Source organism: Coregonus clupeaformis, chromosome 11, assembly GCF_020615455.1.
Source record: "Coregonus clupeaformis isolate EN_2021a chromosome 11, ASM2061545v1, whole genome shotgun sequence".
In the NCBI taxonomy this organism is placed as follows: domain Eukaryota; kingdom Metazoa; phylum Chordata; class Actinopteri; order Salmoniformes; family Salmonidae; genus Coregonus; species Coregonus clupeaformis.
The window spans coordinates 8,212,343-8,229,114 of NC_059202.1; the positions used below are offsets into that span (position 1 = coordinate 8,212,343).

The 16,772-nt window shown below is 41.7% G+C and overlaps 1 protein-coding gene across 1 annotated transcript in view; it reads left to right on the forward strand.

Annotated features, from left to right (window-relative positions):
• Nucleotides 1–5,956: 5,956 nt before the first annotated feature.
• The window catches only part of LOC121576374 (transcription factor Maf-like), a 49,015-nt gene continuing 38,199 nt past the window's right edge, over nucleotides 5,957–16,772 (forward strand). Inside the window, exons 1-2 of the mRNA XM_045223431.1 lie at nucleotides 5,957–7,400; nucleotides 15,432–15,506. Coding sequence (XP_045079366.1) covers nucleotides 6,424–7,400; nucleotides 15,432–15,459 — 1,005 coding nt within the window. The 5' untranslated portion in view covers nucleotides 5,957–6,423 and the 3' untranslated portion in view covers nucleotides 15,460–15,506. The remainder of the gene's footprint in view (nucleotides 7,401–15,431; nucleotides 15,507–16,772) is intronic.

The following is a 16,772-nucleotide window of genomic DNA, read 5'->3' on the forward strand; positions in this document are numbered from 1 at the left end:
TTGTCTTATCTTCTATACCATGCTCAAATGCACGCATGAATGGCCTAAAGTTTAGAGGATCACCGTCAAACATAGGTATCTCCCTAACAGGGAGTGTGGCTTGTTTGTGCTGTAGTACAAGGAGGTCAGCAATTTCATTCTGCCTTTGCATGACAGTAGAGAGGTTATCATGGCTGGTATTATGGCTGATACCCGCAGTGTTGATTCTGTGTCGATTGCTAGACCTTGCTGTTGGCTGCTGAAGAGTGTGGTTTACCGACTGTTTTCGGAATAGGGTTTGATGGCTTTGTGGTCGGTTGTTGTAAAACTCTTTGTAGTGGGGTCTTTGGAACTGCACCTAATGCAGCAAACTCAACAGGTGATGGTTCAGGTTCCACATAGACCTCTGGTTCCTGTTTCTCAAAATAAGAGTTCATTCCATCTTCTTGGCTTAGTAAATGGGCTGCCACAGAATGGGATTGAGAAGTTGACTCGGTACTCTCCAGGACCTTCAGTTTGGCATTATATGCTGCTATGTCCGTTTCCAGTGCCATTTTTTCCATCCTAACATTCAGTTGAGCTTTCTCCAGTTCCAATGCATGCTTGTCTTGTAATGATGCTTGGCGAGCTAGTAGAGCTGCTCGTTCTGCCTCGGCTTTAAAGGCGTTCAGAGGACACTGAGGAAGCAGTCTTAGAATACTTAGTTTTACTTGATATTTTTGACACATTGGAAATGCTGTCATGTGGTTCAATGAGCGTTTGTGGCTCAACTTCAGCCTTTTTCCATATTTCCACCTCTTTCAGGAAATGTTCATAAGTTCTCATTCTTGGTTGATAATAGTTAATGCTCTCCTGTTCCTGTTCCTCCTCTGTGACCAGCTCTAGCACAGATTCATGAGCCTTCTTAAAGTCATTGAGCACAGCATCAAATGCTTCAAGACTCTCATTCACAGTTGCAATGTTTCCTCCATCAACAAGAAGGACTTTTATTTCATTCATTTTGCGTGTACACACTCCAAGTTTGCCTCTCCGGGCTGCATAGAGTGAATTTAGATGCTCCTCTGCCCTCTCCAGTGGAGTCTTATTTGGGATTTCCTCCTCCATCATTCACTTTTAGTTCACTCAATTTACAATGACACGGTTGTTGGTTTGATTGTTAAACGTAATGCCCCTTTAGACCTCCTTTAATCTTTAAAAACACAGTCATCCATTTCAGCATATTGACCCATTTTGAATTGCACATGTGCAAGTTTGGCATTTTAGATGCGTTTTAAACATTTCATCCCGTTGAGGTTTTGTCCCTTTAATGAAGTTTTAACACGCAGTATCTTTAGATCCTTAAGTTGCATTCGTTGCGTTGATGGATTGCATTTCCACGTTAGGCCAAATATTAGATATATGATTAGGCTACATTGTGCATAGGATCTGTGTTTCCCAAACTTAAACTTCTTAATTGTTTTCACAGCGCTGTATTTTGAATTCCATTCCCAAGTTTATCAAACATTCCAATTATAAGCACATTTGCGCTTCCATAATATGCATGATCAAACGATCGCCTTGAACAGGGCAGCTCATTCATTCGCAGTGGTTACTCACGGCTGGCGAAATCTAGGAGTTCAAATCCTTCCAAGCGAGCTGTCCTTATGGTCCGAATGCAATTACAAATAGAACAAAATCCAGCGTGTGTCCGAACCGGAGATTTCCTTCCGGTAGTAATCCTTCACTGAGTTTTTGACTTGAATGTAGTGGCTTCCTTTCCTCTTTACCATAGCCACTGCCCTAGCCTGAAGCGGGGTTGTTTCGGACGCATACAGTCCACACTCAACGTTTCCAAACGGCCAAACATTCAATGAGATCCAGGGATATAGTGCAACAAAAAATGTTTATTCTTCTTATCTAACAAAAAGGTATTCTCCAATCAACTTAAAGCAGAGATTACTTGAAATGCAAATACATAATATAATATGACCTGTCTGTCTGTATTTCTGTATGTCTATATGGTCAAAAAACTATACCGCTCCCGCATCTAGCAAGGACTCCTCCCCCGAAGGCCCAACTTCCTGCCTTTATACTAACACAATTAACACAGTACAATGAATGGGCAAGAGGGGGGGCCAAAAACTGAGTTACACTAATAACAAATGAATATATCTCAATCCAGTAAATAAATCATAAAGGTACGTACCTAATATTTCATCATATACATTAATATTTAATATATTTACACAAATGTACATGGAGCTCAGTATGTTCAGTCTTTTATACAAAATATGCCCAAATCGGCTCTAACACAGCCAGTATCTGGTGTGACCACCATTTGCCTCATGCAGCGAGACACATCTCCTTCACATAGAGTTGATCAGGCTGTTGATTGTGGCCTGTGGAATATTGTCCCACTCCTCTTCAATGGCTGTGCGAAGTTGCTGGATATTGGCGGGAACTGGAAAACGCTTAAATTTTCAGCTTCCAGGAATTGTGTACAGATCCTTGCGACATGGGGCTGTGCGTTATCATGCTGAAACATGAGGTTATGGCGGCGGATGAATGGCACGACAATTGGCCTCAGGATCTCGTCACGGTATCACCATGCATTCAAATTGCCATCGATAAAATGCAATTGTGTTCGTTGTCCATAGCTTATGCCTGCCCATACCATAACCCCACTGCCACCATGGGGTACACTGTTCACAACGTTGACATTAGCAAACCCCTCGCCGACATGAAGCCTTACACATGAAGCCTTCCATCTGCCAGTACAGCTGAAACTGGGATTCATCCGTGAAAAGCACACTTTGCCAGCGTGCCAGTGGCCATCGAATGTGAACATTTGCCCACTGAAGTCGGTTACGACGCCGAACTGTAGTCAGGTCAAGACCCTGGTGAGGACGACGAGCACGCAGATGAACTTCCCTGAGACGGTTTCTGACAGTTTGTGCAGAAATTCTTCGGTTGTGCAAACCCACAGTTTCATCAGCTGTCCGACTGGCTGGTCTCAGACGATCCTGCAGGTGAAGAAGCCGGATGTGGAGGTCCTGGGCTGGCTTGGTTACACGTGGTCTGCGGTTGTGAGGTGGTTTGGAAGTACTGCCAAATTCTCTAAAATGACGTTGGATTCGGCTTATGGTCGAGAAATTAACATTAAATTCTCTGGCAACAGCACTGGTGTACATTCTTGCAGTCAGCATGCCAATTGCACGCTCCCTCAAAACTTGAGGCATTTGTGGCATTGTGTTGTGTGACAAAACTGCACATTTTAGAGTGGCCTTTTATTGTCCCCAGCACAAGGTGCACCTGTGTAATGATCATGCTGTTTAATCAGCTTCTTGATATGCCACACCTGTCAGGTGGATGGATTATCTTGGCAAAGGAGAAATGCTCACTAACAGGGATGTAATCAAGTTGTGCACAATATTTTAGCTAAATAAGCTGTTTGTGGGTATGGGAAATTTCTGGGATTTTTTATTTCAGCTCATGAAACATGTGACCAACACTTTACATGTTGCGTTTATATTTTTGTTCATTGTAATAGGCAATTTTTTGCTCCTGCTGAGGTAGGCTCTGTTTAACATTAGCTTCTTACTTCATTCTTAGCTGGCTAAGTAATACTAGCCAGAGCCGTTCAATGTTACTGCAATAGAAGTCTCTGCCGGCAGCTAGCCACCTGACTGACTGACATAGGCCTATCTATAAGCAACTATTTACCAGTTGTGCACTCATTCTCAGAGAGACGGTTTTTATATGTTTGGGGGATGTCAGTAGACACTGCAGGAGTCACGGGACAGTTTTAAAATGGCCTTTTTCCGGGATCTTGCAAACACACTGTCAGCAGCTTCTCAAATTGCCTCCTTGAGCTGACTCCGAGCTGGGGTAGTTTGTTTTACGTCTCAGGCCTTTGCCGTTTGAAAGAGTGGTGAATGTGCTGCTAAAAAGGCGAACAAACCACTATTCATGATTCCACTCATTCGCAAAGAGGCAAGCGCGATTAGAACTGGCAGATCAAGAATATAAGCGTTCTGAGCTTTGATCAACACTGGGAGCAATATTTACATGTTGAACCGTAATTGATTTTCTTTATTGTGTACAACATATTATTTTGTTTTTTTCATTAGTCCTCATATGGGGCGGCAGGTAGTTTAGTGGTTAAGAGCGTTGTGCCAATAACCGAAAGGTCGCTGGTTCTAATCCCTGAGCCGACTAGGTGAAAAATCTGTCGATGTGCCCTTGAGCAAGGCACTTAACCCTAGTTGCTCTGGATAAGATAGTCTGCTAAATGTAAATATGTAGTTATGGCCCTGGAAGTAATATTTAATTCAGTACAGAAATTTGTAGGCGGCTTAACCTACCCTGTCCCATGGCTCAATTTACTCCATACCTGGGGTAAGTTTTGCCAAGAGACCACTTTTGTTGGACAAGCTATGTTTTCAAAACTGTAATGTTTACATTAACTTTATCCAGAGATACACAACATCCTGAAATATATATAGATATCTTTGTTAGAAAGAATACTAGATTTCCCTTGACGGAGTGATGCTGAATGTAAAAAATGACTAAACTTACCCCACTCTCCCCTAATATGTGTTATCGTAATACAAAGTAATGATAAACAGAAACAGAGAAGCATTACATCCTCAGAGGGGATCATATCAGGGCGGTACGTAGTTTAGTGGTTAAGAGCGTTGTGCCAGTAACCGAAAGGACGCTGGTTCTGAGCCGACTAGGTGAAAAATCTGTCGATGTGCCCTTGAGCAAGGCACTTAACCCTAATTGCTCCTGTAAATCGCTCTGGATAAGAGTGTCTGCTAAATGACTAAAAAATATATATATAAAAATATATATATATATCACCCACCTGCAGTTACTAATGTTCGTTACCTAGGCCTACTGTCTTATTCCGAAGGGTGGCGCTGTTGGGTTTGCTAACAGCCACTCACATGGCCGGACCCATGCTTTCACAACCCTATCGACAAAAACACAAGTGTACTTTAAACGACTTCCCTGACCAAGAACTGCTACCAGAGAATATGAAAAGAGTCAAAGAAAATACGTAGGCTATCAATTGAACATGTCCATCAGGCCAAATAGCTCTGAATTAGGTTTCATACACGCATAGGCTGACAGAAGTGACTGCAATTTGACTGGTAAATGTTCCAAGATAAAGTGTTTACGTTCATCGATCTCCATCATTCCACAATGAAAGACGTAGTAGTTCTAAGTAATTACACACAACATAATAGGCCTAGGGCCTACTAACTACCACCTAACACTAACCTTCGAAATATTATAAGCAATTGGATATCTTACATTCGTTTTACAACCCCAATGTTTAAAAGATATAGAATATGCCTCTTTATTACGCTGACAAAAGTAGCCTACAGCTTGATTGATTAACGTAAATAGTGTCAATACTTCTGTAAATCTATTCATAAGGTAGCTAATAGACGACTAACTCTATTTTTTATGTCACTTATAGCCTATGTAGGTATTTATAGACAACTTCTTTCCAAAGAGACTTACAGTCATGTGTGCATACATTTTTACGCATGGGTGGTCCCGGGGATCGAACCCACTACCCTGGCGTTGCAAACGCCATGTTCTACCAATTGAGTTACAAAGGACCACGTTATAACCAATAGGCTATGTATTGTAGTGTTTCTTTATTTTGTATTTACTGTCTTTATGTTGTCTTTATGTCCCACGGGGGGCCAGTATGAAAAATGTATGCACTCACTAACTGTAAGTCGCTCTGGATAAGAGCGTCTGCTAAATGACTAAAATGTAAAAATGTAGTCCGGGGAGGGTTAACTGTCTACTGATAGGCTCGGTCAATTCCCAAAATATTGGATTCTCTAATATTATGCTAATTACCCCTCAGAGTGAGATGTCCCATTGGCTGTGAGTCCAAGACCATTTAATATTTGAGCCCTGACGTCAGGACGCCTATAAAACTCAGCAATGCATTTTAACTCGTCTGCGGGGGTTGATCCCTTTTTAAAAAAAATCTCTCTCGGTCAAGCCTGGCGTGGAGTTTTTTTTTTGTATTCTCTTCAAGGCAGGAATTTGCCAGTGACACCGCACACGTGAAGCTCCTTCAATTTCGCGCACTAATCCTAAAAGAAGGCATGAAGTGTTAAATGTTAGAAACACACAGAACCGCGTGCAGACAAGAAGAGAGAGGGCGAAAAAGGAGAGAACGACGCACGAGCTGCTCTAGTGCGTCTGTGCAAACACTTAGTTACAGAGAGAGAGAAAAAAGATCACATTTCAAAAACCAAAAACGTGTGCAGCACAATTAGGCTAGAAAACCCCTTGTTTTTCCCACATTTTTTAGAAGATAAAATAAAGAAAGAAATCAAACTGGCTCAGTGCTTGTCACCGCAGCCCGCTTTGACAGGTGCTGCTCAACCCCTTTGGAGGACTGCTGTCAGCAGCAGCAGCAGCAAAAGGATGGCATCAGAACTGGCAATGAGCAACTCCGACCTGCCCACCAGTCCCCTGGCCATGGAATATGTTAATGACTTCGATCTGATGAAGTTTGAAGTGAAAAAGGAGCCGTTGGAGCCGGATCGCAGCATCAGCCAGTGCAGCCGCCTGATCGCCGGGGGATCCTTGTCTTCCACCCCGATGAGCACGCCTTGCAGCTCGGTTCCCCCTTCCCCAAGCTTTTCGGCGCCCAGCCCGGGCTCCGGGAGCGAGCAGAAGGCTCACCTGGAGGATTTTTACTGGATGAGCGGCTACCAACAGCAGCTGAATCCCGAAGCGCTGGGCTTCAGCCCCGAAGACGCGGTAGAGGCGCTGATCAGCAGCAGCCACCAGCTCCAGTCGTTCGATGGCTATGCTAGAGGGCAGCAGTTTGCCGGGGCGGCCGGGACAGGAGGCGGCATGGCCGGGGAGGAGATGGGCTCAGCAGCGGCTGTGGTATCGGCTGTTATCGCTGCAGCGGCAGCACAGAACGGAGGTCCCCACCACCACCACCACCATCACCACCACGCCGGGGGACACCACCCCTCCACCGGGGTCCCGTCCAACGCTAGCTCGGCGGGCAGCCACCAGCACATGGGACACCTGGACCTGGACGACCGGTTTTCGGACGACCAGCTGGTGACCATGTCAGTACGGGAGCTGAACCGACACCTTCGCGGGGTCAGCAAGGAGGAGGTGATCCGGCTGAAACAGAAGAGGAGGACCCTAAAGAACAGAGGCTATGCCCAGTCGTGCCGCTACAAGCGGGTCCAGCAGAGACATGTTCTGGAGGGCGAGAAGACGCAGCTGGTCCAGCAGGTGGACCACCTCAAGGCGGAGATGTCGCGGCTGGCCAGGGAGAGGGACGCATACAAGGACAAGTACGAGAAGCTCATCACCAACGGCTTCAGAGAAAACGGATCCAGCAGCGACAACACCCCCTCATCCCCAGAGTTCTTCATGTGAGTTTCACGGTTTAGAAAATAGTCACTTTTTTTAAAGAGGAAAATAAACTGTTCTTAATTTTGTCAGGCTCGTAAAGTTTCTGTGCGTAAAGGTGGGGATTGGCAAAGACACAAATTCATATTTTGTTTATTTTCTTTACACATTTTATGGCGATATTTAATGAGAATGGGGTTAGGTAAATGTTCCGTGTTAAATGAGGTTTGTAATGTAAATATATAAGTGTTATAAACTAGCCTACTAGGCCTACTCGGGTTTAATCACTCGGATTACAGTGTTTTAAATAGCCTGTATACATCTTATTCGTTGTGTTTTGTCGTCGTTATTTTGTATTTTAAAAAGGAATAAGAAAACATTTGTGTGCGTTTTGTTTCGTGGGACAAAAGTGTAAAATGATCATTCATAATCTGTACGTCCAAAACTTGCTCAATCGGCCTGTCTTTAATTTAGGCCTAAAGTACATTTCGTCAAATTTAACAGAAAGGTAACTATGCTATATATATATATATATATATATATATATATATATATATATATATATATATATATATTGAATGGCTTCTTTGTAGGCTATAATTTACCCCATTTTCATATCATCCATGTTTTTCATGTTTTGAGCATTCAAACAGTAGGCCTATGGCATAATATTATAGAGATGACGTTGTATAGCCTTATTACATTTTCTTGGATGACAACGGCATGTTATGTATTTGTTTGGACTCATCGCTTTTTGGGGGATTTGGGACCAAAAAGTGAAGGGACTTCATCCTCCATCAGTCTCCTCAACCCTCCTCCCCTCCTCACCTCTCGCCGTCCTTTCTGACATTGAGCCTCATTCTCAACACACAAACCCGCTGACGCATTACCTTTCACTTGTCAGGCTCGGATTATGCCTGGAGAAAGACAGACAGGACATTTGGAATTCTATCTTCTCTTGAACAGAGTGCGGTGTGTTACACCGTCGTGCCTATAGCGGTGTGTGTGTAGCCCACTACTCATCGATTGGCATTTTCTAGCCTACTTCTGGATTCCTGTGGATGCCTTTATAATTCAAAAAGATATATTTTAATTCAGTGAATATTCAGTCAATATGGGTTTTGTCACGCAACAGGTTGCTTTTTATTTTTTAATATTGTAAGATTATTTAGATTAAATAAGGCCTACTTTTATATCAATTTTGTCCAAATGCACTAAATTATTTTCTTTCTTATTTTCTTGTCTTCGATACAAGTGTGGAAGAAGGAAATGACATAAAGGACCAATCAGATATAGGCCTATATGCATGCTCTTAAATCAAGTGAAGCTTCAGTCTGTCTTTATCAAAAGTGTTATGACGAATCACAAATAAGAGCGGGGAAAATCCCTTCATCTGAAAATGTGTCATTCTCTGAAAAATTAATAAATTGTTTGACTTTATTCCACGCATGTTACCCGCAACCCCGTGAGTCTAAACCGATCGGAAAACAGTTGACTGTTGGGAATTGTTGGAAATATTTACGTGGTGTTCAATAACTAAATGTTGTTATATATAATGTAATGATGGTGAACTATGGATATATTCTGAAAAGATGTCCTGGTGTCTAAGGAAATGACATAAAACATTGTTTAGACAACACAGTCGGAGACGGTTCAATCTTACATGTTCAAAATGGAATATCCAAATTCCCACCATTCATCAATAAATGTTTATGAATGGAAACTTAAACTTTCATTTATGTTCTTTTTTATTCATGCATGTTTAAGTTATTGTTATGCTGACTTTATCACCGGTTTTAACTTGCCTAATAGGCAACTCTCGTGGTTAAGGCCAAATTAGTCCTAATTCTTGGTAAAATTAAGTTCATAAAAGCATTTGGAAATAGCCTATAGGCCTATAATTTCTGTGTTTTAGTATTAGACCTTTCCTGTAATCTCAATACATTTTTGCCTCCTGCTGTGCTGTAGGCTATATACAAATCTTAGGAGGACAATATAGACCTAAAGCAAAAAAAAATGTTTTCTTGCTTATAAAAGCATACAGTAACTTTATGTTGTGTTGAAGACGCCGTAATAACGTGTCGTATTTAGCTCTTCCGCTGTGTTGTGCAGAAATACGATTTATTTCACCTGTTGCTTAATTGCTTAAAGAGAAATACAAAAGTCCAAATGAAATATTCCAGTTTATTTAGACATTAGGGCTAGGCTACATATGCGGATTGTTTTATGCACACTTCACGTGACTCCGGGCACAGGTCCCCAGTCCCATTTTGTTAATAATTAATTTAAGAGCAAACTTTTGCTCTTTGCTCGATAGCAGTCTAAAAACTCGACCCTGAAACCTTCAACTCAAAAGCTTAATTCTAAATATGGCATGGAGATATAACATAGTAACTGGCATATTTTATTTTGTTCAATAAAAACGGTCCCTATATTTACCATAAACTCAATTGAAAGGGAATTAGGCTACTTGATGCGCAGAGGGTAGCCTAGAACGAAGTTCAACATGTCATTTTTTTCCCGGAAGTTTTTTTCAACGAATATGCTACAAATCGCTCACTATTTGCTTATGGTGGAACATAAGCTATTAGTCCAGTGTAGAAAAGGAAAATTATGTCTTCGGAAGTTTTTTAATGCAGGGCTAGTCATATGGTGAACCGCTAAATGGTTGGTTCCATTTCATGATCAATCTTGTCATATTTCTTCGGTCGATTTTGGAATCTGAAATAGGCTAATCAAATGAGTAAACGGAAAAAAATACACGTTTCGTTATGGCTGTGACAATATTACAACTACACGGGACAGTTTTTTAAAGGGGAGAATCCAGCATGTGATATATGTCTTTGTGTGTTGTGTCTGTTTCGTCCCTGTTACCCGCAATGTTGCATCCTTTTTTACCTTCCCTTTCTTCAGCATAATAATGGTAATAACATTATCATCTTGCTAATGTTGTCAAAGACTGGTTTGCATAATCATATACACAGTTCTGACTGGTATGAAGGCTAGGTTATAACAGAACGCGCGAGCATTATAAGGAAGGCAAGGCTATGCATTCCTCAGAAGCATACCTATATGGGGACATTGAATTATTTTGTTATTGGCTATCACTTTTTGTTTTATAATTCATTTTTAATCTGTAGACATTCTAGTTTGGAAAGAGTGAGAGGCATGGATGGAATGCATTTCCCCATGAAATCACCTACTTACTGCACATGCTTTTTTGCTGTGCTTGTGTGCATGCATGTGTGGTTGTGTGTGAGGGTGATAATGAGAGAGAGCTTTTTAAGTGTGCATGAGTTTGAAACACTGGAATAGATATTCGAAAAGCAAATTCATTCTATTTAAGCAGATTACAGTTAACTGATGGTTTCCCTTTACATCCTGGGTTAGCAGCATGCCTGAGATAATTGTGTGAGTGTGTGTGTGCGTGTGTGTGTGTGTGTACGCGTGTGTGTGAGTATTTGTGTGTGTTCATACATTTGAGCCTGTGTGTGTGTGCATCTTTGATGCTTGTGCGTGCATGTGTGTGTGGGAGCCAGAACCAGTATGAGGTAGGATGCAGTGTTACTGGATCACTTCCTGTGTAAGAGCAGCCAAGGCAGAACAGAACAGAGAGGACACAACACTGCTTCCTCTTTACACCTGTGTTACCGGATCTCTTCCTGTGTAAGAGCAGCCAGGGCAGAACAGAACAGAGAGGACACAACACTACTTCCTCTTTACACCTGTGTTACCGGATCTCTTCCTGTGTAAGAGCAGCCAGGGCAGAACAGAACAGAGAGGACACAACACTACTTCCTCTTTACACCTGTGTTACTGGATCACTTCCTGTGTAAGAGCAGCCAGGGCAGAACAGAACAGAGAGGACACAACACTACTTCCTCTTTACACTTGTGTTACCGGATCATTTCCTGTGTAAGAGCAGCCAGTGCAGAACAGAACAGAGAGGACACTACTTCCTCTTTACACCTCAGCATCACAACAGATGTACCGTTCACACACACACACACACACACACACACACACACACACACACACACACACACACACACACACACACACACTTACAGATTTTATATTAGGATTAATTTAATCAGCATGAAGTGTAATTCCATTCTCTGTCCCAGCATATTGACTGGTGCGCTGCGATCATTTCTACTATGTCCAATGATTAGGTTATTACAGATAATGCAGTTGTCTCCTGTCATAATATTGGACTTTCTCTCTGAGGTCAACAATGGGAAATCACTTTGAAATGTATTCTTATTGACATTTGAATCAACATTATGTACTTCACTTTAATACCTTTATTAATGGCACAATGGCTGTGTGTGCATTGTGTGTTTCAAGTTTTATTAGTCGTATGTACTGGATACACATGGTATACACCATCCAACAAAATTATTTATTGACAATGTAACAACAATAAGAAATAATAAAATATAAGAATACGAATATAAAGTAAATGGCTCAGTAGAATAGAATAAACATTTTAGCATAAGTATAATACAGGAAGTGTGTGTGTGTGTGTGTGTGCGCGTGTGCGTGTGCGTGTGTATGTGACTAAGTGGATGTGCTAGGAAGTCAATGTCCAGCATTGCGTCTTTTATTTGACCTTGCGGTGAGAGAGTCTATCAAAGCATCCATTCATCCAGTCTGTCTGTCTATTGAGTGTTCAGTGTAGACAATCTATATGAGCAGATTAGTTTCTCCCTTTATTATAATGCATTTAATTCAATATATGCATTGTTATGAAAAAATCTGAGATCATCCAAATGCCCTCAATTCCTCTGCTTGCATATTATACTCATGCTCTTTCTTAAAGGAAAACTCCACCCAAAAACTATATTTTTTTACATTTTAGTCATTTAGCAGACGCTCTTATCCAGAGCGACTTACAGTTAGTGAATACATATTTTTTTTATACTGGCCCCCCGTGGGAATCGAACCCACAACCCTGGCGTTGCAAACGCCATGCTCTATCAACTGAGCTACATCCCTGCCGGCCATTCCCTCCCCTACCCTGGACGACGCTGGGCCAATTGTGCGCCGCCCATGAGTCTCCCGGTCGCGGTCGGCTGCGACAGAGCCTGGATTCGAACCAGGATCTCTAGTGGCACAGTTAGCACTGCGATGCAGTGCCTTAGACCACTGCGCCACTCAGGAGTACAATATATACAATATATATATTTTGGTATTTGTTTCATTAGTCCATTGTTGATATAGTCCCAAAATGTTTTGCTTGTCAGCAATCAAGTTTTCAAGAAATGTAACTTTCAAAATATAGAAATCATCCCGTATGATGCATTTTGCATCATATGATGCTGCGTTTTACATCATATGATGCAAAATGCATCATACTGGGATGATTTCTGTATTTTGACAAGCAAAACATTTTGGGACTATGTCAACAATGGACTAATGAAACAAATACCAGAAGATAGTTTTTGGGTGGAGTTTTCCTTTAAGAAACTGAGCAACAGAGCAAAAGTTGAAACCACCTCCTCATTTAGGCTATTTTTTCTGCAGTCGTTTCTGTATGCAGTATGAAAGCTGCTTTTGTTTAAAGCAATTATGCTATTATTAATATTAATTAATAGGACCCCCCACACACACACACACAAACACACACAGACACACACACCTAGGCTTGCCCTTACAACAGCACCCCAAAGGGTTAAACAGATACAATATTCACATTCAAAAGAGGAAACAATTTCAATCTCTTCCACTCACTCCCCATCTGCATCTCTCTGTGCGTCGCGATAAACATTTACATTTAAAGTGATTTAAATCAACCGCGTTTATGTACCTCTGTAGTGCGTCCATCACTCTGCCCCAGGAATGCAGGAGTCACAGTCTCTCTCTCTCTCCCCCTCTCTCTCTCTCTCTCTCTCTCTCTCTCTCTCTCTCTCTCTCTCTCTCTCTCTCTCTCTCTCTCTCTCTCTCTCTCTCTCTCTCTCTCTCTTCAACGGCTGAGTTATGTGTCATTTATTTGAAAAGCTAATAATTTAGCATTTCCCCCCTCCTGTCGTGGTGCGGGCTGCAGGGTGAGGAAGCGGTATATTTATACAGGGTCGTATTGACTTCTCTCTGTCGACTGTCTTGATGAGACTGAGCTCCTGGATAGCCACAGATATGTGTGGGTGTTTGTGAATGTTTGATACTGTCGGGTTGTATAACATCTGTCTAAACCCAAATCACCCATACATGTGATAAACACATTTGTTGTAAAATAGGAATTTCCAATATTATTTAGCAATATGTGCTCTACGATCCATCTCATGCAGTACTGTACACTCTTAGAAAAAACGGTCCCAAAAGGGTTCTAAAGCTGTCCCCATAGGAGAACCCTTTTTGGTTCCAGTTAGAACCCTTTTTGGTTTCAGGTAGAACCCTCTGTGGAAATGGTTCTACATGGAACCAAAAAAGGTTTTACCTGGAACCAAAACTAGTTATTCAAGGGGTTCTCCTATGGGGACAGCCTAATATCCCTTTTAGGTTCCAGATAGCACCTTTTTTGAATCTGCTGGAAAACCCCTCCTGATCAGAATACATAACTAAAGGACAATAGATGAAAGCTAATTATGATATAATTATAATTTAGCAGCACAGTCTTCTGAAACACAGATAAACATTCCTTCAGAGTGTTGTTTATGTTTTCAACAGTTGAGTTGCAGGTCAGAGAGTCTGCTGTGTGTGTGTTTGTGCATGCGTTTGTGTGCATGCATGTGTGTGTGTGTGTGTGTGTGGAGTAGAGTTGGAGCAGAGCCCGACCCCTGTGTATTTTACCTGCAGCTCATTGAAGCTGTGAGGTGATTTACCCATCTACTGCAGTCAGACACTGATTTAAATCAACTGTGTTTATGTACCTCTCTGCCCCAGGAATGCAGGTCTCTCTCTCTCTCTCTCTCTCTCTCTCTCTCTCTCTCTCTCTCTCTCTCTCTCTCTCTCTCTCTCTCTCTCTCTCTCTCTCTCTCTCTCTCTCTCTCTCTCTCTCTCTCTCTCTCTCTCTCTCTCTCTCTCTCTCTCTCTCTCTCTCTCTCTCTCTCTCTCTCTCTCTCTCTCTCTCTCTCTCTCTCTCTCTAGTCTAACAGACATTGATCTCCAGCCAGACAAGGTGACCCACAGTGTTGTTCAGCTCTTCCTCTGTCTCTCTCCTCCTTTCTCCTCTGCTCCTCTCTCCTTTATCTGTACATGGGAAAGACCCTGACCTCACACACTGGTGCCATGTCCTAGCCTTCTCTCTGTGTGTGTGTGTTTCCTTGAAATTTTGCCAGCAGCTACATCCCACACCAATGGGTGCGCATGCACGTGTTTGTACGCGTGGGCTTTCGATTATATTTACCGTCTTATTTATCTACACAATGTCTGCAAATGAATATCAATTTCTACAGCTCCTGGTCAACTTCACACTCAACAGCACACATTAGAAGTACACATAACAGGACTCATTAGGCTACTGCACCTCCAGTGGTCAGGGTGTATGTCATTCACATTCTGCTTTCTCTCTCAGAGTGGTGTGTGGTAGTGGGAACTCCTGGCTAAGCAGGACATGGTCCATATGGTCTCAGTGTGAATGAGATTACCGGAAAAATGAATGGCTGTCATTGTTGCTTAAAAATGTATAAAGAGGCTTTAATATGCTCTCTCTCTTTCTTTCTTTTTCTCTCTCATTCACCTCCCTCCTTTCTACACTCTTAGAAAAAGGGTTCCAAAAGGGTTCTTCGGCTGTCCCCATTGGGGAACCCTTTTTGCTTCCAGGTAAAACCCTTTTTGGTTCCAGGTAAAACCCTTTTTGGTTTCAGGTAGAACCCTCTGTGGAAAGGGTTTTACATGGAACCCTTCTACCTGGAACCAAAAGGGTTCTACCTGGAACCAAAAACAGTTATTTAAAGGGTTCTCTTATGGGGACAGCTTAAGAACCCCTTTAGGTACTAGATAGCACCTTTTTTTCTAAGAGTGTACAGAAGCTTAGCACATGTTTTAGTGAAACTATTTTCTGCCTTTTTTTACTACGTTTTAATCCTTGCCTTTATTATCCCTATCCTCAGGACGTCGAGAAAGTTCCTCCATCTGTGATAGTGACCCCTGAACCCTGCCCCCTGACCCTTGACCTGGAGTCTGAGGTAACATCCGCCATCTTGTCCCTTCTCCTCCTCAGCTCACTGATCACCTGGTTCATAACACACACAACTTTTGTAAGCTAGCTATATTATTACTTTAAAACAATTCCAAAAAAGGTGAAAAGTATACACATTCACAACAAAATCTGTATTGTGTATTGTGTTTAATAGAATAGTTATTCATATTATTTTATTGTTTGTTTATTATTGTTATTTCTAATACTTTTTAAACAAATATTTAGCATTTTATGAAGCACAATTGTACAATTATACTGAAGGATATACATATTAATAGTATTTACAATTTTGATTATCATCATTGAATGGTCTTTAAAAATTATTTACCAAATAATTGTCAGTGTCTCTTATAAAATGAGTTCACTGTTTTACAACATTATTTTGTACATTTCAATAGGGGTTGACTTTGCTGATTTAATTTGAGAAATGTTATAATAATTGTTCACAATCTTCAGAGTGATAAAAACACACTTCCTTACCTCAGAACCTTTTCTGTGTTGATTTTGTTTTGATTTTGGCTGATATTACCACAGTATCTAACCCTCTGAATGTGTCTCTATATAGTGAGACAGTCCAGTCGTAGGTTGGCCTCTGTTTTCTATACCTCTGGTGAAGCTGTGTGTTGATAGTCTGAGATGTCTGGTTGTGAAGGCAGGCAGCGATAGCTGTACAGGCTCCATACAGATTAGAGTTAAGTGCTAATGATTTTAATGGTCGGCACAACCAGAGGACAGACAGGCTACTAAGCTCAGGAGGACACCTTTCTTGTTGGGACTTCTTTCACCCTATATATCAGGGATCATCAACTGGCGGCCCACATCAATTTGCAGAGTACAAATTATTTATAATTATGTTCCGGCCCCCTGACCATCCACTCAAGAAAAAATAGTCTTGCGGCTGAATCTCGTTGATGATCTTTGCTCTAATTTATATGTTGTGATTAATTAAAACACAAATCTCCTAACAAAACCCTCAGATTTCAGTATGCAGAAATCTATGAGGACAGTGACTGATACATAAGATATCTTTTGAGGTTTGTTACAGCATGTCTTTGAAAGGCTTGTGTCTCTGTGGCTTGTGTCTGTGACAGGATGCAGTTCTCTGTCTGGTGTCTGACAGCACTGTCTGATTGACAGGTGGGGTGTGACATGCCCTCTCTTTGCTCCCTAGTGGTCATGGGATAGGGTCACAACCTTTCACCTGACCCTTGACCCTGTGACTCTGTCTCCTGTCTCCATGGGGACAGACTTC